We start from the raw sequence: 26,338 nt of genomic DNA on the forward strand, positions 1-26,338 counted from the left end.
CGGGTCTGCCCCAGGGAAGTGTGTTGGGACCACTGCTGTTCATATTTTATATTAATAGCCTTAAGAGAATATTAATAGTAAAATTAGCCTTTCTGCAGATGATGGAGTTAAATATAATGAAGTACTATCTGAAAGTAGCTGCAAAAATATTCAGTCAGATCTTGATAAGATTTCCACATGGTGTAAAGGTTGGAAACTTGCTCTAAATGTTCAGAAATGTAAAATTGCACACTTCACAAAAAGAAAAAATGTGGTATCCTATGACTATAATGTCAATGCTCACTGCTGGAATCGGCCAACTGAAATAAACACCTGGGTGTAACACTTTGTAGTGAAACGAAATGGTATGATCACATAGGTTTAATCGCGGGTAAAACAGGTGGTAGACTTCAGTTTATTTGTAGAATACTGGGGCGTGCAATAAGTCTACAAAGGAGATTGCTTACAAATCACTTGTGCGACCGGTTCTAGAATATTGCCGAAGTGTGCGAGTGCGTGGGACCGTGCCAAATAGGGCTAACACGGGATATTGACGGTATAAGAGAAGGGCAGCACAAATAGTCACAAGTTTGTTTAATCCGTGAGAGAAAGTCACAGAGATACCGACGGAACTGAATTGGAAGACTCTTGAAGATAGGCATAAACTATCCTGATAAGTCTTAATGTCTCGCGAACCGGCTTTAAATGATTACTCTAGAAATATACTGAAAGCCCCTGCGTATCGCTCACATCGGGTTCGTGACTAAGATTATTCTAATCACTGGACGCACAGAGGCATTTAAACAATCAGTTCTCCTGCGCTCCATACGTGAATGGAACAGGAAAAAACGCTAATAACTGGTAAAAAGGGACGTACCCTCTGCCGTGCACCTCACTGTGAGTTGCAAAGTGTAGATGTAGCTGTAGAATTTTGCCACGAGTATGTACACGAAAGTAGTCAGACGACGGTGCAGCCAATTCTCTGGCGAATGAACCAATATTCACGACGAAAACCTTAGTCCCTGGTGACACCAGAACTGATGGAAAGCGTGGTGCACACAATTTTGCAGAACCAGCGCTTCCGTTCCGTAACACTCATCAATCCCCCTGCCGTCTCGTTCGCCGTTGCACGAAATTGTCTCCCGCTGGCTTGATTTTCATAAAATACGTGCATGCTGGGTGCCAAGGCAACTGACAGATGAGCACAAAACCAAATGTCTGCCAGCAGTATTGATAGAGAAAAGTGACCGAGTTTCTCGACCATGTCACTGGGCATGAAACATGCTAAACCAGAAACAAAACAACTATCCATGGATTGGCGGCATAGTGGTTCACCTGAAGGCAGTCTGTAAAATAAATCATGTGCGCTATCTTCTGGGATCGACGTGGTGTCCTGTGCATATTTTTACCGCGGAGGGAGACGCTAGATACTGATCGGTATTGTCAGACATTGAAAACTCTGAGGGCGATCCAGAACTAAATACGTGGGATGTTGTAAAGACATATTACGCTTGTGCACGACAATGCAACATGTCATACGAAATGGGTAATGGTTTCTTCTTCTCCAAGAGCACTGACAGTTTAACACAGACACCAGCCACAGTCAGTGTTTAGTACCAAACAAACTGCGAGATACGAGATTAATTGTTTAAATGGCTACTCAATTCTTGGGACTAGTGCAGCAGGGGATACAACCCGTCGGCTTTGGACAATGACGTCACAAGTGGCCAATCGAGAAGCGATTCTTCTGTGTTGTAGCTCCCTTCAGTGGCTGATAAGTGTTTTTTGGCTTTTTAAAAAAATCTCACGAGATAGAATAAACAGATCCACTTTATTAAGCAATCAGTAAAAAAACGAAACTGAAACATAACAGCAAAAGCGAAAATGGTAAACTGCTCTCTGGCGACTTGTGACGTCATTATCCAAAGCCGACGGGTTGTATCCTCTGCTACACTAGACCCCAATTCTTGATGTTGCTAATCATAACTTAAAGTTATTCATTACTTTCATCCATGACCATTCTTAATTTTAGTCGCTCACAGCCCTGCACCATTAACAAGACTCTGGTTTGTATTTCACAATGGAACATCATTCGCTAACATTTTATATGTCAAATATTTAAGCGGAACGAAGAAATTACGCAATGGCTTTTTATCGTTTTCTGAGCATAACTTGAAGAAAAAAAACTACAGAAAATATCGGTTAAATGTTTTGTGAAATGATTGTCTGAAAGTAAGAAATAAAATATATCAGCGAAACATTTGAGGCGACTATACATGATTTCAGGACACACAACAGCACACTGAACTTTATTTTCATAGTATTCCACACACATCTTTTTAATACCCTAAAATTGTATAAAGTTAAGCACTGAACTTAAAATTCTCAATCGGCACCTCACCTCATTGCTGTAATTTATTTCTAGCATCAATCAAAGGCCGCAAAAATGTTTCTCTATTTTAATCTTACTTTTTGGCAAATAATTTCACAAAATATTTGACGGAATTTTTTTCTTTAATTTTTGCAGCACAACACAAATTGTTCATTCCCCCTTACCACAGAGCTCTGCTGCCATTCACCGTATCATTGCTCGTATCTTTCTGTACACAACATCTCAGTAACAGAAGAAAATTTTTTAACACAGTGGCCAGTCTTCGAATACTACCTTACGGTGTGTTGAATTAACACACACACCATTTATCAGAAACATCTGTCTCATTAAAAACTTAATTTGTCACTTCAATAATTATGCCAACTTACAATCTACAAGCTAATAATCTGAAAACACACTTTTTTGTGTCATTTGATCGAAGAGAGTTGCTTGTCAACAGAGGGTGGAGGGGTGGGACTTGAAAAGCAGCTGAATGTGAGGATCAGCTGTATTCGCTTGTTATACAGTATTACTAAACAAAGAGTTTCATAGCTTGCTGATACTGGAAGGTAAATAGTGGCAGTTGTCAAGTCATTAAAATTGAGATTTATGCAGTCAAGGACTTAGCATACTGAACCACTTTTTTCAATCATACAGTTTGCAAGTTCAATAACATACGGTAATCAGGCTAACTGTCTCTTTCATTGTCTTCTACCGCACATATGGCTGATTATTTATAATTAAAAAGTCGCACTGGACCTGCTCATTAAGCAATGGGACAAATAAAAACAAAGTCAACTGTCGCGCTGCATTTTTTCTAGAACGTATGGCATTTGGGACAAAGGTGAGGCTTAAACCACTGGATAAATGTAAAAATGTCAGCTGTCAATAATTCTAAACAAGGCCAATATGGACTGAGGCAGAGAAGTTACCACAAAGTATATATTAAGGTCATAGAACGGGAAGTATAAGCCAGCCGGGAATACAGTGGTCGGTAATGTTCCAAGTTTTCTACCATTTAATTATCAGAGGGCAAGATAGTTATGACAAGACAATACCTTTGCTGACAATGGGGCAACCGAAATATGAGACAAAGCAACAAAATTGCAGTAATACCGACAATATGGGCTATTGTTTTGGTTTCAACTAATTTAAACTTAAGATAAAAACAAAGTAAATGTAAATGTCAGAACAAGCTCTGGCGGTCAGTACTGTTTGCTTCCATCTCCACCAAACGCATGCATTTAAAAATAATCTCAGATATCCTTTCTTCTGAAAACATATGCCATCTGCAACACTTACATTTCCAAGTCGCCCATCGTAGTGTTGTCGAAGTTAATTGACTCCATCTTCTTCTCCAGCGCTAACCCATACTATCAAAACAAGCGTTCACCGTAACAGCGTTCAAAATAACTGCCAGAATTCAACGTCTGCGCATTGAGCATCCCCACTACGCAAAGCATTTCAGTTCGCAGACGTCAAACAACGAAAATATACTTGGTGTTCTATGACTATCTTTGTGAGCTTTAATGTGACGCTGTGATTTGAAAAGTGGCGTGTCAAAAATTGTTAGTAAAACAGTTTGAAAGTGATAGACGTTCGCATATGTAGAGCACGGAGCTCAGTGCTTAGTAAATAAACGTGTTCGGTTTTTTCTTTTTTTTTTAAAAAAAAAAAAAAAAGCAATGTGAAGAGGTGCAGATAGTGAAAGTGGACTTGAAAAAGGAAGTGTAATATTCGTGTGTTCGATGTGGTTGAAAACATTTCACGTGAAGTTGTGTTCATTGAGTTTTTTTGAAAATGCCAGATATTAAAATTACTCCACTTGGTGCTGGTCAGGATGTTGGCCGTAGTTGCATTTTACTGTCAATGGGAGGCAAAAATATTATGCTTGATTGTGGCATGCACATGGGTTACAACGACGAAAGGAGATTTCCAGACTTCACTTACATAGCACAAGAAGGCCCTCTCACAAGCTATATAGATTGTGTTATAATTTCCCATTTTCATTTAGATCATTGCGGGGCTTTACCATATTTCACTGAAATGGTTGGGTATACAGGACCTATCTATATGACACATCCAACGAAAGCTATAGCTCCCATTCTTTTAGAGGATATGAGAAAAGTCGCTGTAGAACGTAAAGGAGAAAGTAATTTTTTTACGTCACAAAATATTAAAGACTGTATGAAGAAAGTAGTGGCTGTTACTTTACACCAGTCCTTAATGGTAGATTCTCAGCTGGAAATCAAAGCCTATTATGCTGGGCATGTCCTAGGTGCCGCAATGTTCTGGATACGCGTGGGTTCTCAATCTGTAGTGTACACAGGCGATTATAATATGACACCTGACCGACATCTGGGTGCTGCTTGGATTGATAAATGTAGACCTGACCTCTTAATAACAGAATCAACTTATGCTACAACCATAAGGGATTCAAAGCGGTGCAGAGAGCGTGATTTTCTAAAAAAAGTACACGAGTGTGTAGACCGTGGTGGTAAAGTTCTGATACCAGTATTCGCCTTGGGTAGAGCTCAAGAGCTTTGTATTTTGCTGGAAACTTATTGGGAACGAATGAATCTTAAAGTGCCAGTGTATTTTGCAGTTGGACTTACAGAGAAAGCCAATAACTATTATAAGATGTTTATAACTTGGACAAATCAAAAGATACGCAAGACCTTTGTACAGAGGAACATGTTTGATTTTAAACATATAAAACCCTTTGATAAAGCTTATATTGACAATCCAGGAGCCATGGTAGTGTTTGCCACTCCTGGGATGTTACATGCTGGTTTATCCCTTCAAATATTCAAAAAATGGGCACCATGTGAAAATAACATGGTTATAATGCCTGGATTTTGTGTTGTGGGAACAGTTGGTCATAAAATACTAAATGGTGCTAAAAAAATCGAATTCGAAAATCGTCATATAGTTGAAGTGAAAATGGCAGTGGAGTACATGTCATTTTCCGCTCATGCTGATGCAAAAGGTATTATGCAACTTATACAGTACTGTGAACCAAAAAATGTGCTATTAGTGCATGGAGAGGCAACAAAGATGGAGTTTTTAAAGGAAAAAATTAAAAAAGAATTTGATATTGAGTGCTTTACACCAGCAAATGGAGAAACATGTGTCATAAACACTAATGTTAAAATACCAATTGACGTTTCTTTAAGCTTGCTCAAAGCTGAAGCCATCAAACACAATGCACAGCCTCCTGATCCAAAACGACCTCGTGTAATGCATGGTGTTCTTGTAGTGAAAGACAATGCTATGTGCCTAATGGATGTTGAAGAAGCTTGCAAGGAAGCAGGAATAAATAGACACTTTGTGAGGTTTACTTCTACACTGAGAATGGAAGATCCTGGTCCAGCGAGCAAAACAGCAGAAAAATTACTGCAGTTAATTAAGTCCCGCTTAAAAGACTGGAATGTTCAGCTGACAGAAGCCTCCAACATTTCAGTTGAATCTGTACTAGTTAAGGTTGAAGGCTCTGATGATGAACAGAAGAGTGTTTATGTGTCATGGGACAATCAAGATGAGGAGCTTGGAAATTACATTTTAGGTCTACTACAAACAATGGGCCATCAGAATGTTGTGTGAAACACGATGTTGATGTTTTACTGCTACACAACTTAGTGTTTGCCTGAAACTGATTATTTAAAATATTGTATTTATTTGACACTGTGAAAAAAACTCTCAATTTTTGCGCATATCACACAAACATATTCATTCCAGTTAGGTGTGAATAGATTAAGAAGATAATAACTGAGACACCATTCATGTTTCTATGTATTTTATGCTGTTTTCCAAAGCTTTACATAATGAAGAAAATTTAATTTTTGTGTGTGATCTTTCTTTCAATTTCAAAGAAGCTACTTTTTATGGGTTTCTTCATTAATCAGTACATTTAAATTGTAATGCACCTGAAATTCCAAAATCATAATTTTTGTAAGGGCTCTGCTTTACATGTCTGATCATTGATTCTGTAATATCACTACTAGGCCTAATGATAAAAGGGAAGACTGAGTAACACGTATTGTAATGGTTGCCAGCAGTCATTCCTCCAATGGAAAATTGTGTAAAGACTGAGAGAAGAGTAAAATGGAAGTACAGTTCAGTCTGGAGGAAGCTAACTTTCTTTTGAAACTGCATTTCGTTTTTTGTGGTTGGTATACTGATTCACCATACTTTTCTATTATTTTATTGCAAGCTGTTGCAGCATTCTTTTGATATTACCTATTCGGTATTTATGAAACCTCTGTAAGTTGTGTTTTGGAATACAAAATTCGTGAAGACTACAAGAAATGTTTTGGCCTAATGAGGGGGGGAGAGAGTTTACCTTCCTTTCCAAGTGTTCAACATATTAACATTCATAGCATTTTTATGTTCTTTTCTTTTACTGCATACTTTTATTCTATCTAAATGCCATTAAGGTGATTTATTATGAAGCTGCAGTTTTATCTAACTTAAAAAAAAAATGCATATTGCACACATCTCCTGGGACTAGTGCAGCAGGGGATACAACCCGTCGGCTTTGGACATTGACGTCACAAGTCGCCAATCGCGAAGCGATTCTTCTTAGTGTTGTAGCTCCCTTCAGTGGCTGATAAGTGGTTTTTGGCTTTTTTAAAAAAAAATCTCACGAGATAGAATAAACAGATCCACTTTATGAAGCAATCAGTAAAAAAAACGAAACTGAAACATAACAGCAAAAGCGAAAATGGTAAACTGCTATCTGGCGACTTGTGACGTCATTGTCCAAAGCCGACGGGTTGTATCCCCTGCTGCACTAGACCCCATCTCCTGAAGGTAGTAAAGGTTACCTAATAAATGTATAGAAGTGACTATATTATCCAAGGAGATCATACCATTACAGTCTACACTAGATAACACACAGAAACCCAGATTTTGTAATTACAGAGTAAAGGTGAGCAAACACAAAAAGTGTATGTGCACTAAGACAACTCAATAATCTTATAGCCTGAAGTACTGTGGATGGAATGGTAGAAGTGCCATGGTGCTGACGTATTTGTTGTATGTATCACAATTTGTGTACAAAACAACAAAGTTTTTCTGCAACTATACCTTACCCTGTATACTTATGTTGACCTGATCTGATAAAATAGGAGGGGGAAAATACTGGATATAGTTTGTGTTCATACTTGTAGCTGTCTTAGAATTTAAAGCTTTGTACTCTGCATATGGTACTTTATTTCTTAGGTTTTTGGAACATTTGGTACAATGTATGCTCTTTGATGTGTATGTTTGAAACTGACTTATTCCACATAGTGTGTGTTTAACATGTGAAGCAAGTGCTGTGTCCATCATTGCGAAAGAACTGACATGAAGGACTCTGGTAATGCTGTAGCTCATTTCTTGAGCTCTAGTAAGTGGTGTATCAATTTTAGCTGAACTAGACAAGTCAGGAGTAAGTGTCAGCAAATCATAACATTATGCCACTTAGAACTTCAGACTGGTGTGCAGTTAGTATTAGCTGACATAACTGTAGACAGACTCAAACTGATAACTTCTGATAGGTATGTGTACAATATACTGTAACCTTTTTTCAAAAGTTAGTTTCTGTTGTCAAAAATTTTAATACTATCACTAATACTATGGCGTGTGCTCTTGTGTTGTCCTGCATTAAGTAACCATAGGCCTTTTTATTAGTTGTTAGTTCTCAGAAAACAAGGTTGCAGTACATTGGTCATACAGGGGTCAGAAATTATGGTTGGTGGAAGAAGATTGGCACAATTATTCACGTTTCAGTATTTGCAAACTACACTTTCGCTTTCACATCATGTAGTGATTCTTGATTTAACTAATGAGGATTTTCAAAACAATGTTAATTGCCTTTGATTTAATGTATCCTGATAAATGCAGCCATGCTAGGAAGAAAAATAATAACTAAATTTGAATCAACATTTCAAAAATGCACAAGCAGCAATAGCCACTTGCAGCACATATATGAGCGACAGTACCAGAGTTGGTTAGTCAGTGTATTGCTGCTACTTTTTTAAGGTTTTATTTTACACACAGCTCTGTGAACAAATGTTACTGACATACCAGTCTAAAGTGTTAAAAAGTGAAACAATTTACTGGGCCTGGCTCCCAAAGAAGCTGCTAACTCACCTTGTGTGGCCAAAATCAACATGCTACTTGCCAGAGGCTGATGTACAGAGCTGCCTGCCAGAAGAGGCCAAGGTACAGAGTCTGCACCCTTGGTATTGGTCCCTACTCTACATTCGACACATCATTTGGAGTTTGAAACACTGTATTGTGCTCTATCTGAAGGAGATGTTTCTCATTTTATTGTTGTTAGAAAACATTTTGAAATTACATTTCTGTCCCGTATATAATGCCCGTCTCCCAGAAGCATTTCAAATTCAAGTTTACTGGCATACTACGTGCTTTGCAGCCCGAGACGGGTCCTGGCTACTGAGACAGCGAACAGTTCAATAATTTTCTCCTTATCTTTTTTTTCTAAAGACAAAAAAGAGAAAAGCATTTTAGGTGAACTTTTAAATGAAGGAAGCGTGAATTTCCAGAGTTGGGTATTTTATTTAGCACGTCCATGTGTTCTAAATATGATTATAACTTCCCATTTATCTTTTGGTCCTTTGAACTCTTTTTGCTGCATTGTCTCCCATTAATTCATTATAGGTACACCAGGTACACCATATTTGCTCTTTGTTGTCCCGCCCAAGAATAACACCCCAAGTCTTCTCCCCTGCATTCTTTTTAATACAAGCAATTACCAGCAGATGAATAATGAATACTGCATAGACATACTTAAAGATCCACAAATTCCACTAACTTTTCAGTGTTTGCTCTTTTTGTAGTTTTAATATAAACCCTCACACTTGTACCAAAACTAGAAAATAATAAGCTTGAAGCTTAGCTGTAAGCCACGCATTTGTTGGTTTTGCGTTTTCTATTCTGCAGTTCTCAGTATCTTAGCAAAAGTAATAAGATAGTGTTGTACAATGGTAAATTTAGAGATAAGCTTTGTTGGTTTCATAATGTAAACACATTTGATTATTCTTGGGATTTTGAATAGAGATTGAATAGTTAATGTATCAGAGCATATGCTGCTGCATACATGTAGTTAATTCTTTAGAGTGTATGTGGTTTTCTTATTTCTTCACCTCCTTTCTTGGCTCTGAGGCAGCTGTCGTATTATTTAGTCTGCTTCTGAAGTGAGAAAAAGTAATTTGATATAAGGTATCTTTTGGTTACGACTGAAGCATTCAATCTTCACAACCATGTACTCATGGTAAAATGTGGCTTGATAATAAAGAAACAATAGTTTGGCGACTTCATGACTATTGCTTATGAGTTTTTACTTTATTATTTTTGTATCCGGGCCCATGTAAGGAAGAGGTGGGGCCGAAAATTATGGGAACCTATATTACTCACTCTTTGTGGCAGTCTCATGTGTTACTACAATCTACTTCAGCATCCATTTGTGTTAAAACTGCCTACTGACCTCTTCACAAATTTCTTCACTCTTTAAAGACTTCCCAGTGCCTTTCTACATTATTGGCTCATATATGCCCAATTTGTGCCTTATTTGTTCCACTATCCAGCTTCTGTCCTCCCACCCCCAAATACTCCATTCTTCATGTCACCTCCTCCTACTTTCCAAGAAGCATAATCATAGATGAAACGAAGATACTAAGCTGATGCAGCTTTGTAAGTCTAAACTCCCTAAACTGTACAACATCCCTTTTATTCTCAGAGCTTGAAAACTGTCGAAGGTTCTTAAAACAAAATAAACTTTGTTGTGATCCACACATTGTTTTCCTTTGAGGTGGCATTCACACTAGTGTAATACATATTTGACACAGAGATTAATAAACACATGTATATTACAATCGGATCACATTCAGCAAAGTTAAAAGTGAGAAAACTTGTTAGCAAGAAGATTTGACATGCAAGTAAAGCATTTATGTGATGTTCAAAATTTAGTAAATCGTCTTAACACAAATTGCCACAGTCAGTTGGAATATTGATTATGTGCATAAATTAGGAAGACAGATTCAAAAAAATCTATCATGAGAATAGGTTCAAAGAAACAGAGAAAACATAAAATATTTCCAGCTATTCTGTAGATGCAAGTCCCTAAATGTCTGCAAATTTGAGTGTGCACAGTTGTAATGTATACTCAATTGCAGCTCTTATAGAAATATGGCGTTTTGAAGCATCATAAAAGACATCTTATTGATGTGCTTAGGAAGGCTGTTGTAAGTATCTTAATCTTCAGTTTAACGGTTATTTTTATAAAAGTACATAAAGGCCGATTAGACCCGTATTAAGTTGCCTTGTAAAGGTAAAGATATATTCAAATTTGTTACAAACTAACCACATCATTGTTGGTTTAATGGTCATGTTATCTGTAACAGTGCAATAACAGTAGTTACAAGTTAAGAACAACATTCTATTTTCTGGATGAACTGCACCTTCACATATGGATAGCCACATATGCATGGTAAAAATTTAAGGATTTGATATCTTTATTTTTATTTAATAAAATTGCAGCCGAATAGCCATATACAGTTACTTTGCTTAACAATTTACATTTTTGCATATTCATTTATCGATTTCACTCTTTTTACTGCACAGTTCTATGTGATATTGTAGACAGGGTTCGTTACACGGTTCACATACACATGTTGTGGTTGGGTCGTGATAAGTTTTGTTTTTGAAAATTAGATGATGAAAGCTGTGAATAGAAAGTCTAGTTACGACTTGTCGCAGCTCGAAGTTTGGTGCTGTCCATGAGCGGTTCGTCATTGCTTCTGTGCCATATTTTTTCTCATTTGTCCTCCATGATCTTCAGTTGCGTTCTGGAAGCCCTGGTGTGTGGCATCATATATCGAAGTTTGATGTCTTCAATTATGAATGTCTCTCTCGGTAGCAGGTACACTAGTCTAGACCTTGTTGTCTTTGAGAGACCCAGTGCTCTTTTTAGATAAGTTGATTTTACCTTATCTAGCGTTTCTAGATTTTTTTCTGTCAGGTGGTCCCATATAACCTCCATCCTATAGGCCAGGATTGGCAAGATTTTTGCGTTGAATAATTTCATGTCTACCTCTAGACTAAGTAGGCGGACGTTTTTGATGTCCTGTATTGCTATTATTGCTTGGGCTGCAGATTCTGTTGTATGTTTTGTGAAGCATTTGGCTGTTGGTTGCAATGTCGTCCTTAGGTATTTAAAGACTGATGAGATTTTTATTTTTTGTCCTCTGATGTTAATTTCTGCATTCTTGGGTGTTCTGCCTCCTTTTCTGAAAATTACCATTTCTGTCTTTGTTATGTTTATGTGTAGTTTGTGCTCACTGCACCATTTGTCTATTTCTCAGTGATTTTCTGCACCTTCTGTACGTCTGTTGAACATACGGCGATGTCGTCAGTGTATGCATATACATATACATCATCTTCATTTTCTCCAATTCGGAGTACTTCTTCAGTGACAAGAATGTACAGCAAAGGGCTCATTGGGTCACCCTGTAAGACTCCGTTCGATTGCAGAATGAGGATTTGATATTATAAGACTTGCAATGCACACATGATTAAAAGATGTTCAGATTGAACTAAAGGCCAGAAATTGCAGCACCCTGCCCCCTTCCTCCTCCAGACGGCAAAAGTATTATTGTGGAGTTTTAGTTCACTGCAGTCACTTGGGATACTGAAACAGATACAGTTATTAGTACATGAAAGTATTCTAACAACAGCATGTGAAACAATGGTCCAAAGTAGATTGCCTCCAGGGGAAGAGAAATAAAGTATGTTTGATGAAATTAACCACATTACAGTACAGAGGGAATGCTTAAGAGAAAAGGTTATATGGTACAAATGTTATTTACAGTGCTTGTCCCTCTTTGTTATCCAGTGTAGAAAGCAGTCTGTCCACTGGCGATGAAATGTTAGTTGCCAGTTGGGGCAGGACTGTGATACAAGATCTTCAGTAGAGGACTGCACAGCTTTTCTATTTGAGTGTGATGGATTTGATGTGTAATTCGACAAAGTGGACTTGATGCATAATTCAACAAAGCATGGGAAATGTCACTGTAACAGCTCCTGAATTTCCTCAGTTATTTTGCTTCAATAGCAGGTGTGATGGGGCTCATTAGGATTCTCTCTGGAAATGTCAGAGATGAACTACTGAACAGTATGCCTGAATGGTAAAACATGTATTTTCTGACAGAGCATATACAATGGTAGAACATTTAAGCTGTGTAACAACTCACGAGGTATGCAGCTTTTAGTATGTAAAATTCACTGCAGAGGAAAGTATTTAAACATGTTCTGCAAATGGGAAACAAATTTTCACTTGTCTGTGGAATGTAGAAATATCCATGTCTTGCCCTAATTAACAGTAGGTCAAATAAAAATCTAAACATTTCCACTAACCCGTTATTCTGAAGACAGTATCAGTACTGCCGAGAAATAATTACGTCACAGGTGACCACACAGCAGTAAGTGTTTTAACCACTTTATTGTGACCTTGAAAAGAAGTACATTAGCATTACATCACCACCAGATGCTGGAGAGCCATAATACATACTTTCCTGTGCAGATACCACACAGCAAGTGTGTTCAACATTCTTAAGAATTCTATGCCATTTGGACTTTGGAAGTATTTAGCCAACAACATTTCAAATCTGCACTGCTTGTGGAGTCATTTTTCTATGTTGTGGCCTTCAGTCCAGAGACTGGTTTGATGCAGCTCTCCATGCTACTCTCTCTCCTGTGCAAGCTTCTTCATCTCCCAGTACCTACTGCAACGTACATCCTTCTGAATCTGCTTAGTGTATTCATCTCTTGTTCTCCCTCTGCGGTTTTTACCCTCCACGCTGCCCTCCAATATTAAATTGGTGATCCCTTGATGCCTCAGAACATGTCCTACCAACCAATCCCTTCTTCTAGTCAAGTACCCCCTCATTAGTTATGTGATCTACTCATCTAATCTTCAGCATTCTTCTGTTGCACTACATTTTGAAAGCTTCTATTCTCTTCTTGTCTAAACTATTCATTGTACATGTTTCACTTCCACACATGGCTACACTCCATACAAATACTTTCAGAAACGACTTCCTGACACTTAAATCTATACTCAATATTAACAAATTTCTCTTCTTCAGAAGCTCTTTCCTTGCCACTGCCAGTCCACATTTTATATCCTCCCTACTTCGGCCATCATCAGTTCTTTTGCTCCCCAAATAGCAAAACTCATGTACTACTTTCAGTGTCTCATTTCCTTAATCTAATTCCCTCAGCATCACCCCATTTAATTCAACTACATTCCATTATCATTGTTTTGCTTTTGTTAATGTTCATCTTATATCCTCCTCTCAAGACACTGTCCATTTCGTTCAAGTGCTCTTCCGGGTCCTTTGCTGTCTCTGACAGAATTACAATATCATCAGCAAACCACAAAGTTTTTATTTCTTCTTTATGGACTTTAATCCTTACTCCAAATTTTTCTTTTATTTCCTCTATATTAAGCTGATAACTACTTCCAAATCTATTCCTTTCCATGTTCAACACAAGTCAGAATAAAGTATGCAGTATTCCTTTTACCCGTGTTACAATACTATCTGGTTCCAGGTAAGTTAGAATAACTACAAAATTGAGCTGCTTTACCTGGTTTTTATTTGCGGGTTAAAGGCAAGATTTCAAAGTAGTTCCCTCTATAAAAAATTGCAGGGCAACCGCATGACAGCATCTAAATTGTAGCTCAATGTATATGGCTTTAAGATATTTGCTTTGAACGCAGAAATATTTTCAAAGACTTATTGGCAATAGCCACACAAGTACACACACTGAGGCAACAAAAGTCGTGTGTGACTTCCTTGTGCCCAGTCTAGTGCAGTAACTTGACGTGGCACAGACTCAACAAGTCATTGGAAGTCCCTTGCAGAAATATTTTATTTGCAAAATTGTTGCCGGTGCAAGATGTGCACAAACTGACTTCTCGATTACATCCCATAAATTTTTGATGGGAATCATGTCGCGCAATCTAGATGGTCAAATCATTTGCTCAAATTGCCTAGTATGTTCTTCAAGCTAATTGTGGCCCAGCGGCAGGGCACACAGTCATCCATAAAAATGGCTGCAAATGGTCTGCAGTTAGCCTAACAACCATTTTCTTTCAGTCAATGTAAACATTGCCCACACGATTATGGAGCCAACATCAGCTTACACAGTGCCTTGTTGTCAACTTGGATTCACAGTTTCTGTGCTGCACTCAGAACCCTACCATCAGTTCTTACCAACTGAAACTGGGACCCATCTGACCAGGCCAAGGTTGTCTAGGGTCCAACTGATATGGTCCCGACCCCTAGAGAGATACTGCAGGCAATGTCAGCTGCCATAGCCATTAATGGCAAATTTCACCACACTGTCTTAACAGATACATTTGTCGGACGTCCCACATTGATTTCTGCGGTTATTTCATGCAGCACTGATTGTCCATTAGCACGGATAATTCTACACAAATGCCGCTGCTCTTGGTAGAAAAGTGGAGACTGCCACTGTGTTGTCCACAGTGAGAGGTACTGCCTTAAATTTGGTGGTCTCGGCACACTCTTTACACTTGGATCTCAGAATATTGAAGTCCCTAATGATTTCCAAAATGGAATGTCCCAAGCAGGTAGCTTCAACTTCTATTCCACATTCAAAGTCTGTTAATTCCTGTCGTGCAGCCATAATTAAATTGGAAACCTTTTCACATTATCACCCGAGTACATGTGGCAGCTCTGCCAACGCAGTAGCCTTTTATACATAGTGTACACAATACTACCACCATCTGTATATATGCATATTGCTATCCCACACCACGACTTTTGTCACCTCAGTGTAATATTTTCACATTGAGTTTACAGTGTGACAAATACAGAGTTTGTCATCACCTTGCTTGGATGATGCACATTCCTTATATAAAATTGTGTTGGTAGTTTCTGTGGTTTTGAAAGATGGATAAAGATACTTTCAAGATCATGATCAGCAGTGCTGCACCCCTTTTGGAACTACAAACTCCTCTCAATAGATATGTCTTTGCAATGTAGAAATGGGCAGTTTAGTTCATCTTTGGAAACTAGTTAACTGAGGAATGGTTCTTTTTGGGATGCTTTTATTTTTACTTGTTCATCAGTTCTTCTTTTTACCTAATAATGTGATACAGTATGGATTTTAAAAAGTCAGAATATAAAACTAGAAGTCCTGTACTCAATAACATGAAAATACCAAGAATCTGCAGGGATAACTCACTTTAGTTTTTCTGTGAATGATGGGTAGTTTTCAGATTTTATAACAAATGGTTCTCAAGTACATTTATACATTTTGCCTTACTTTCGGCCAAATGACCTGTTTTAGTTGCGCGCGTACGCACGCGCCCACACACACACTAACCCACGGCCACTGTTGCTTTAGAAGAAAGCCTTTTGTCAGAGAGCTCAGATGCATAGCTGTTTCTGTTGTACCTGTCTACAGCTCAGTGCCTCCTTAATATGGTGAATAGCATCTATCTTTTTCATGATATTAGATTGAAAGCTCTTTCTTTGAAGGCAGAATGTACAAGTGTTCCGAGAACGATTTATTGTGATATCTGAAAGCTCTCTACCATTCGCCCCAAAACTACGATGAGTTACCCTGCAGATTCCGGGTACGGTCATGTTATTGGGCTGTCCCTCTTTGATTTTCTTCACACTAATAGGATATGAAACTCAATATACAGGGTGTCTTACATAAGTTGTCAGGCACATTTTCTCTAGTGTTGCAACAAATATTTGGAACTACATTTTTACATTATGAAGCTGGAGTCAGCCCAAATAAATAGTGCTCATCAAGTCTTTCATGTGATGCACAGTGTCAGTGGAAAGCAGAATTTTATGTGCCCATTCGAAAGAGTGGTCCTAGATTAGTCTAGTCTGATATTCATTTCATTGATATATAAGGGACAAGAATAACCAGTACCCCAGCAGACAGCACTGCCCTGGACCGCATCGTTTTACTGTCCCTGTTTATATATACTGATTTGTGCAGCTGATGAGTCATAGGAGATACACCTTTTTGTGTGTATGTATGTGTGTGTGTGTGTGTGTGTGTGTGAGAGAGAGAGAGAGAGAGAGAGAGAGAGAGAATCAATCATCTTTGAAGATTCCCTGTTAAATGCAAAATATTTTCACCTCATCAACATAGCCGGAGGTAGATGATCACTTGAAAACGTGAGTATTCACAATAAATTAAAATTTGGCACATAAAATTCTTAAACATAAAATACTGTTTTTTCAGTAATACTGATGTAACAATATAATTCAATACTTGTTAATAACTATAGAGTCTAAAATAGCGAATTAACTTTTACCAAAATTTCTGCACTACAGTGTGTTAACTGTAAGACGGCAGAGTTGTGAGGGGAGAGGAGGAAGCAAGCATTGGTTGGCGAGGGGGCGAGGAGCCGTTGGGGGGGGGGGGGGGGGGAGACAAGGCACGCCTACCAGTTGCAGTGCTGGCACTACAAATTGTGCATCATGCTTACACGAAAGGAGACGAAAGGCTTGGAAGAAAAACTCACTTTAAATGTTGTTCATAAACGAAATTGAAATCGTCATGTACATTAAAATCTATATATATATATATATGTTTGTCTGTATTTTGCGAGCATCGCTACGTAATACTGGTTTCCTTCTAACCATAGGCCTACCGGTAGGGATTGTTGGCGACTCCCGAGATGGGCCAGCAACTGCTTCACTCATTTTGATAATGTTTTGCACAATAGAAACACGCAGAACAGTACAGCGCAAAACAATAACGAAGCAGACGACAATGGCTACCTTGTACAACACAAGTCAGCTACATAATGTTGGCAGCAGTTGAAACTGCGTGCCAACCGAAGCCTCCCGACTTCTACCGATTCAGGACTAGGGAGAGGTCTGCCATCTAAAAGTTTACACACTTGGCTACCAGTGATGAAGTTGATGGAATGGAATTGTTTTATATAACACAGCTCCATAATCTTCAAATGATAATTTTACAAGTTATAAAAGCCATGTATGCTAAACAGCATTCCCAAAGAACTAAAAAGGATTTCGGGGGGGGGGGGGAGTACGAACACAATAAATGAAAGGAGCTACAACTGACTGAAGAACGGTGCAGCTGGAACAAGAGACCACCTGGGTGACAGTGGTTGTTGTGGGGATGGGGAAGGGAGGTGACTGACCTAAGGAGACCAATGAAATGAGTCTGGGGTGAACAGATACAAGACCAAACGGAAAGGAATAAAGAACTACTGTTCCTTAATCCTTCCTTTTGGTTTGCTGAACCATTCCTTCGTGATCGACCCACGTATGTTGCTACGCTATGTTACTACGCTAGAGGACTGTGCATCTCTCTGTGGTCCTGATGTTCCATTACTATATACATTGTGTAATTCTAAGTGGCAAATCATGCCTTTGTTGTCATCCCCCCCCCCCCCCCCCCTGATAGCCTGTACCTTTTGTAGAATATTGCAACAGTCATAATCTCCCTATCCTGTGAAACATAACACACACCATTATTTATTATTTTTGTATTCATATATCCATGGCGTTACTTACGATGGGATAAATGGAACAGATGAAAGATCAGACCATTTAGAATAAAACAAACAAAAACATCTTGAAACTACAAAATTCAGTTCAGCGGAAAAAGCTATTCAGTTCACAACAGTGAATCAAATTTAATTTAGTTGCACATGTGAGATATTAAGTGTCTCATACAAGGAAAATACCATTTTTATGTTAACCATATGTGCACTTTTTGAAACAATTTTGTTATTACATGAGTGCCTACACTTATAACTACATTACAAGAATTTTCACAAACATTTAGTCACTTATTATAATGTACAACCAACATCTGAATGTCATTGTCATAAAAGTCTGCTGCCTGATATACCAAATGGCTGTTTACTGTAATAATCATAGTACTAACCACCTGAATACTTTTCAAGTGCACATACATATGGTTATTACTAGGTGGAGAGTTATATGGAGGGTAATCAAGATATCCCCAGCCATATGAGGGCCCCGCTAGTAAGGAAACCCCACCCAACACACGGTGCACATAATTTTTTACGCAACTTTCTGCAGTCATGTGGAATGCCTCTAACTTAAAGCACTGTTCGTTTGTATCTGGCACACCATAAGCTACCCATGTTTATTTCTAGTAACAATTTGGCAGAAAAATTAGTGACTGTATCATTAAAAACTCAAAACACTGATTATTTTATTGGTTTTAGTACTTCAGTCAGCATTTGCAGTATCCTGTCTCAGTACAACTTCTGCTAGCACTGTACGAGTTTTGTAAACATTTCTTCAAGCCTGAGGGAATTCATTAGATAAGGCCAAAATTGTTAAGTGTCTGTTTTCTTAAACTTTTTCATCAGCTTTCTTCAATGATGACAGACAATTGCCCACTTCATTGACATTAGGACACCCATCTTTAATTGCACATAACCCATTTTCTTACCATTTCATTGTTTGTAGTGTTTCCCCCATAAACTTCACCACCAAACTGCCAATGAACTTCAATTGCTTTTATACACCAAAAACAAATCACAGTGCATATTTCCAACAAAGCAGGATTTTCAGACTTTTTTAAATATGCACAAACAAATGTAAACACAGTTGAATTCTTCCATTATTGCATATCTGGGTAGCCAATATATACAGTACTCAGTATGGATTGCTGATAGTACCTGCTGTATTTAAAAATTACATGCCTCATATTAGCTCCTTGCACACTGATGAGCCAAAACATTATGACCACCTGCTTAATAGTTTATTTGTCCATCTTTGGAATGAAATACATCACTGATTCTGCATATAAGGGATTCAACAGTTTGTTGGTAGGTTTGAGAAGGTATTTGGCATTAGATGTCTACGCACAGGTAATGTAATTCATGTAAATAACAGGCAGCCGCTGACTTAGCATACACGGGGATGACACCCAATAGCATCCCAGATGGGTTCCATAGGATTTACATCAGGCGAACTTGGCCACCGAGACAGCAATGTCAGTTCACTAAAATGCTCTTCAAACCACTGAAGCACGATTCTGGTTCCAAGACATGGACAATTATACACAAAAGAAGAAGGAAGAGTGGTTTTAATCTCCCATCAACACCAAGGTCACTAAAGACGGGGCACAAGCTCGGATTGTGTCAAGGATGGGAAAGGAAAACAACTGTGCCCTATCAAAGGAACCATTTCAGCATTCACTTGAAACAATTTTGCGAAATCATAGAATACCTAAATCTGGATGATCGGACATAGGTTTGAATCATCGTCCTCCTGAATGCGAGTCTAGTGCATCAGGGAAGACATCAAGTATGAAGGGAAACAAGTAGTTTGCAGCTGTCAGCATGTCTTTGATTACTAGCACAGGTCCCGTACAAGCATAGAAGAATGTCTCTCACAGCATGATACTTTTCCCATCAGCCTGCATCCATGGTACACTGCACATTTCGAGCCGCCGTTCACCTCAATGACCTCATGACAATTGACCTAGTGTAGCAAAAATGAGAATCACCCAAGGAGACAATACTTTTCCACTGATCGACGGTTGAATCCCAATGGTTCTGTGCCCACTGCAATCTTACTGACAACGTTGTTGGGTCAACTGGTGAACACGTAGGGGTAATTTGCTGCAGATCTCCATGTCGAACACTGTACAATGAACAGTGTGCTCTGAAACACTTGTGTGTGCACCAGCATTTTACTCTTTCCGTAGAGATGCCACAAATCACCATCTATCCTACTTTACAGAGCAGACAAGCCTCCGAACCCTGTGTTCTGTGAAGAGTTTTGACGTCTAACCATTTAGCGCCTAGTGGTAGTTTCACCGCCCTCCTACCTCTTTCCATAGATGCTCATAACAGTAGCACATGAACATTTGACCAGTTTCGCCATTTTCAAGATACTCATTCACAGGCTCTGAGTAATAATCATCTGCCCTTTGTCAAAGTCGCTTATGTCAATGGATTTCCCCATTTGCAGCCCATATCTTAGCTAGGGTGATCCCACATCTGTGTCTGCTCCACTTAAATACTTCTGCTACCATGTCACGTCCCTGCAATGCCACCAGGCAGCATCCAACGTCACGGTGGTCAGTGGTCATAATGTTTTGGCTTATCAGTGTATCATGCAAGACTGTCGTTTCCTGTATTTTCTCTGCACCCTCATTCTCAAACCACCCGTTCAGCACACACAATACATTGTCAAATGGGGCATAATTGGCTAATACAGTGGAATGGAGGGAGCAGCATTTGAATCTGTCCAGTAATGTGGATTTATTTGGCCATGGTTTACCTAAACTGATAAAGGTGATTACTGGGTTGGATCCTTTGGAAGAGGCACTGACAACATGCAGTCCTCATCCTTGCCCTAGCCAAGCTTTTGCTGTCTCAGGTTCTCATAACCACTTTCAAACCTAATCCTCCTTCCTTCTTACGATGAACTTATACAGACTGACACTCGTCTGGGGGGAAAAAAAACCATTTTGGCCAGAATAAACTTAAAAGTTTAAAGAACATAAACAATAAAATAACTTCATCTTGGAACTTTTCTACCACCATTCTTTTCTTAACAAAGATAGCAGTAACTAATTTATTTCAGCACCAAGTACAAAACAATGTACAAAAATATATCATCATTTGAACAGTTGCACTTCTGGTATGGATGTTCTTTAAAAGTAGAGAAAATGTTTAAAAAACTTTTACAAAATACTCGGTTCAAGTGGTCACTGCATTTGATTAAGTACGTGATAAAATGGGTTTCTTCCACTGTTCACTACACATGAAATAAATACACAACAAATTTCATTAATTTAATATACAAAAACTTCAACAAGACATTTACTTAAAACTGCCACTCGGGCTATCACTTGAAAAATAACTGTAAAAAGTTTACAAAACAAAATGTCTGATTTTCTCCTCATGAGATGAATAAAAACACCTTCTAAATGGTGCTGTGTGCAGCACAGGTTTTTATGTGTAGCAGCACATTTTATCATCAATTTAGTTGCTGAACTTCATAAAATTCACTCCTGAAAATGAAAATACATTTGGATGAAAGTCAATTTTGTAAATATTAAATTATTGTGCAACATAACATTGATAATAAATGTGATGGACTGTAACTATGATAATACAATTACCTCATTCCGCCTTCGCTGGAACAATGTAATATTCTCACTTGTCACTGTTTTTATGTATTGGTCTTTAAGTTTAGTTAAACTTTCAAATGCTTCTTGAAGTCTTTGATTTCCATCCATTTCTAACAAAAGCACATCTATCAGATGAATAGGAACATATGTTGGAAATGGAGCATCACGAAGTGTGTGCTTCATGCCAAATCTGTGGTGGCTGACACCCATAGCTGTCTGCAAATATTTTTCAGCCAAAGCAGCAGCATTCTCAAACTGACCATAACGTAAAAGTAGTCGAAGGTATTCCGTGGGGTTGTACCGACAGTAGTAATCCTGAATCCAGTGAGGTATTTGCATATCAAGTAGCAATAATCTTTCAGCAATAGCCTGAAAATAAAATTATCAACTTAAAAAGCACACAGAGAGAACAACATGGGGCAAGAAAGAGAAATGGAAAAATAATCACTCAGCTACTTAAAAATTACAAAGTTGGACGAACATTTCACAAAGAGAGCAAAGACATAAAAGTTACTCAGTGGTATAATTTCTTTATTAAATGGTTGTAATTACTAGATAAAATTGTCCCGTTCTTGGGGCCTGAGTAATCTCCCTTTTTATCGTCCACAATCCAATTCTTTTCCCTCCCTAACTGAGGTTCAAAAGCCAAGATACTGTCAGACTTTTATGCATCAATCAGCAGTGCTACATATTTCACCTCCTGAAGGTAAGTACTAACCACCCATTCCATCTCATTGTGACATATTGATTAACTAAGGGAAAATTATACTGCTGAATAATTTCGTACAGTGGAAGAATTTGGGGTGTCAGTTGACACGATTTGTGTGGTAATACACCACTGTCGGTTTGTGTGACCAGCTCTGTCTTCAATAAATCTACCATCCAGAGATTTTAATCTCAACACAAAGTATCAAAAAACAATCAGAGCCAACTTATAAGAAAGATGCCAGGGCTTGTTCAGTTGTTTTTCTTTTGGTGACCATGTCACAACAATGCTGGTTTCTAACTGTTAATTTAAGTTTCCCCTAATTTTAATTAAACTGCCTCCAACTGAGTAAGGAAAATGATAACAGAAAAGAGTTAAAGCTGTTATATCTGTTTTAGCTGCAAAAATGAGCACCTACTTAATACATCATATGATTCTGGAGGTTAAAAACAGTACTCCAAACAGTAATAATTTAAAATGTCCCTTTGGTGTTTAGTACAGGTTATATCGCAATATGCCTACTCCTGGATCCTGGTCTTAACATTATTGTAATGGAAAACCTCAAAGAAAATACACATACTTTTTCATCACAACTGCAAGTATTTTAAAAACTCAAGGAAGTACTCAGTTTGTTAATTAGACTAGGGCAAAGTGAAAACTTCACTCTGACAGTAAAATCATCATTTTCATATGTTGTAGGTCAATACATTTTGTCCATGTTTTTCCACTGAGACGATCCAAACCTGTAATTTTTTTGTTGCGAAACATGAAGGAGCAGACTTACAATCAATCTTGACTAAACTCTAGAGGAATCCCTTTCGGCAATAAACTGCCCTAAACAAAGACTTATTTTTGCACTGATTATCAATTTGAAAGCAACACAACCCTTCTGTTACAAAAGGCCATACGACAGACTAAACTAATATTTACATTATGTGATTGCACAACATTAGTCAAACATAATTACAAAATTTCAATGCTATGGTGACCTGTGTTTTCACCATACCATCATATGTAGGTTGCTAAAAAAGTGTTCCATGTTTTGACAAGTGGTAGTATGGACCAAAAATTTTTTAAAAAAGTCTTAAAAAGTGGACTCTAAAATGCATACCTCTTCATCTTCACTACTGTGAAACACACCTCTTCTACTGAACAAGCACTCATAGCTCTTACTATATGCATTTTAGGGCCCATCTTTACTGCACATACCATCTCTTCAAATATGGAATACTTTTTAACAGCCTGTTTTTTTTATATTAAAGGAAAGTGCTGTATGGAAAATTTACAATTCCCAAGATGCATCACATAATGGAACTGATCAAAAGCAAACCTTTCACTATGCATAGTACTTGTTGATACATTAAAAGAAATGGCTTATTCAATCCACATCATAAATTTACTGTAGGATATAGACAAGTTCGAAATTATAATTTTGCATTCTTTACAGTTTTAACGATACCAAAAAAGTAATGTCGAACACTTATATAAATACTGTGTGAAAGGGTATTAATGTTGCTGTTTTTCAAAGAACTTAATTATTCCTCATTACTGGATTAACCTCCATTTGAAGTGATAATGATTAAAATTGTTAATTATGTACTTAAAAACACAAAAATACATTATCAATAAGAAACTCATTATGATAAAGAACTTCAGTGATAGACGCACTATCTCTTTTGTTCTCAGTTAGTTATGACAAGCTGCTGGTGTATGTAGTTGGCAGGAGTTCTGAGTTTCAGACATACCCGAATATTGGAATTGTGATGTCTCACAATGAAGAGAATTGAACAATGTGTGAAAAATAAAATGCCTGCATCAATTTGTTTCAAGGTACACATTTCAGACCAAACCCTGAATATAAACAGAAACATTTTTCTATTTGATCCAACAAGGACATCAAAGTACATTGAATAAAGACAATAAATTAGGTAATGAAAATTACTACATTAATTTCTATTATAATCTTCATTTTGCAAATAATTCAACCCCAAGCCATATTTGTTTTCAGTGGCAGAACATATCATGCAAACAAATGCAAAGAAGTAATTTGCAAAGTTTGTTATAAAATTAAATGTTGTTGTTGTTGTGGTCTTCAGTCCTGAGACTGGTTTGATGCAGCTCTCCATGCTACTCTATCCTGTGCAAGCTGCTTCATCTCCCAGTACGTACTGCAGCCTACATCCTTCTGAATCTGCTTAGTGTATTCATCTCTAGGACTCCCTCTACGATTTTTACCCTCCACGCTGCCTTCCAATGCTAAATTTGAGATCCCTTGATGCCTCAGAACATGTCCTACCAACCGATCCCTTCTTCTAGTCAAGTTATGCCACAAACTCCTCCTCTCCCCAATTCTATTCAATACATCCTCATTATTTATGTGATCTACCCATCTAATCTTCAGCATTCTTCTGTAGCACAACATTTGGAAAGCTTCTATTCTCTTCTTGTCCAAACTATTTATCGTCCATGTTTCACTTCCATACATGGCTACACTCCATACAAATACTTTCAGAAACGACTTCCTGACACTTAAATCTATACTCGATGTTAACAAATTTCTCTTCTTCAGAAACGCTTTTCTTGCCATTGCCAGTCTACATTTTATATCCTCTCTACTTCGACCATCATCAGTTATTTTGCTCCCCAAATAGCAAAACTCCTTTACTACTTTAAGTGTCTCATTTCCTAATCTAATTCCCTCAGCATCACCCCACTTAATTCGACTACATTCCATTATCCTTGTTTTGCTTTTGTTGATGTTCATCTTATACCCTCCTTTCAAGACACTGTCCATTCCGTTCAACTGCTCTTCGAAGTCCTTTGCTGCCTCTGACAGAATTACAATGTCATCGGCGAACCTCAAAGTTTTTATTTGTTCTCCATGGATTGTAATACCTACTCTGAATTTGTCTTTTGTTTCCTTTCATGCTTGCTCAATATACAGATTGAATAACATTGGGGAGAGGCTACAACCCTGTCTCACTCCCTTCCCAACTACTGCTTCCCTTTCGTGCCCCTCGACTCTTATAACCGCCGTCTGGTTTCTGTACAAATTGTAAATAGCCTTTCCCTCCCTGTATTTTACCCCTGCCACCTTCAGAATTTGAAAGAGAGTATTCCAGTCAACATTGTCAAAAGCTTTCTCTAAGTCTACAAATGCTATAAACATAGGTTTGCCTTTTCTTAATCTAGCCGCCCCCCCCCCCCCCCCCCCCATTGAACCATAGACCTTGCCGTTGGTGGGGAGGCTTGTGTGCCTCAGTGATACACATTGCCATACTGTAGGTGCAACCACAACAGAGGGGTATCTGTTGAGAGGCCAGACAAAAATGTGGTTCCTGAAGAGGGGCAGCAGCCTTTTCAGTAGTTGCAGGGGCAACAGTCTGGATGATTGACTGATCTGGCCTTGTAATACTAACCAAAAGGGCCTTGCTCTGCTGGTACTGCGAACGGCTGAAAGCAAGGGGAAACTACAGCCGTAATTTTTCCTGAGGGCATGCAACTTTACTGTATGATTAAATGATGATGGCGTCCTCTTGGGTAAAATATTCCGGAGGTAAAATAGTCCCCCATTCGGATCTCCAGGCGGGGACTACTCAAGAGGATGTCGTTATCAGGAGAAAGAAAATTGGCATTCTACGGATCAGTGTGTGGAATGTCAGATCCCTTAATCGGGCAGGTAGGTTAGAAAATTTAAAAAGAGAAATGGATAGGATACAGTTAGATATAGTGGGAATTAGCAAAGTTCAGTGGCAGGAGGAACAAGGCTTTTGGTCAGGTGAATACAGGGTTATAAACACAAAATCAAATAGGGGTAATGCAGGCGTAGGTTTAATAATGAATAAAAAAAAATAGGAGTGCGGGTAAGCTACTACAAACAGCATAGTGAACGCATTATTGTGGCCAAGATAGACACGAAGCCCACGCCTACTACAGTAGTACAAGTTTATATGCCACCTAGCTTTGCAGATGGCGAAGTAACTGAAGAAATGTATGATGAGATAAAAGAAATTATTCAGATAGTGAAGGGAGACGAAAATTTAATAGTCGTGGGTGACTGGAATTCG

At 38.2% G+C, this 26,338-nt stretch overlaps 3 protein-coding genes across 3 annotated transcripts in view; 1 reads left to right on the plus strand and 2 right to left on the minus strand.

The window, feature by feature from the left end:
- The window catches only part of LOC124798220 (centrosomin-like), a 424,745-nt gene extending 420,973 nt beyond the window's left edge, over positions 1 to 3,772 (minus strand). The window contains exon 1 of the mRNA XM_047261528.1: positions 3,653 to 3,772. Within this exon, the coding sequence (XP_047117484.1) occupies positions 3,653 to 3,699 (47 nt within the window). The 5' untranslated portion in view covers positions 3,700 to 3,772. The remainder of the gene's footprint in view (positions 1 to 3,652) is intronic.
- Positions 3,773 to 3,866: 94 nt separating this feature from the next.
- LOC124798221 (integrator complex subunit 11) lies at positions 3,867 to 6,696 on the plus strand. The gene has a single exon (XM_047261532.1). The coding sequence runs from the start codon at positions 4,151 to 4,153 to the stop codon at positions 5,951 to 5,953; it is 1,803 nt and encodes a 600-aa protein (XP_047117488.1). The 5' UTR covers positions 3,867 to 4,150; the 3' UTR covers positions 5,954 to 6,696.
- A 13,692-nt stretch (positions 6,697 to 20,388) lies between these two features.
- The window catches only part of LOC124797931 (nuclear pore complex protein Nup160 homolog), a 93,418-nt gene continuing 87,468 nt past the window's right edge, over positions 20,389 to 26,338 (minus strand). Inside the window, exons 4-5 of the mRNA XM_047261066.1 lie at positions 21,557 to 21,934; positions 20,389 to 21,445 (exon numbers count right to left, since the gene is read on the minus strand). Coding sequence (XP_047117022.1) covers positions 21,440 to 21,445; positions 21,557 to 21,934 — 384 coding nt within the window. The 3' untranslated portion in view covers positions 20,389 to 21,439. The remainder of the gene's footprint in view (positions 21,446 to 21,556; positions 21,935 to 26,338) is intronic.

This window comes from Schistocerca piceifrons, chromosome 5 (assembly GCF_021461385.2).
Source record: "Schistocerca piceifrons isolate TAMUIC-IGC-003096 chromosome 5, iqSchPice1.1, whole genome shotgun sequence".
In the NCBI taxonomy this organism is placed as follows: domain Eukaryota; kingdom Metazoa; phylum Arthropoda; class Insecta; order Orthoptera; family Acrididae; genus Schistocerca; species Schistocerca piceifrons.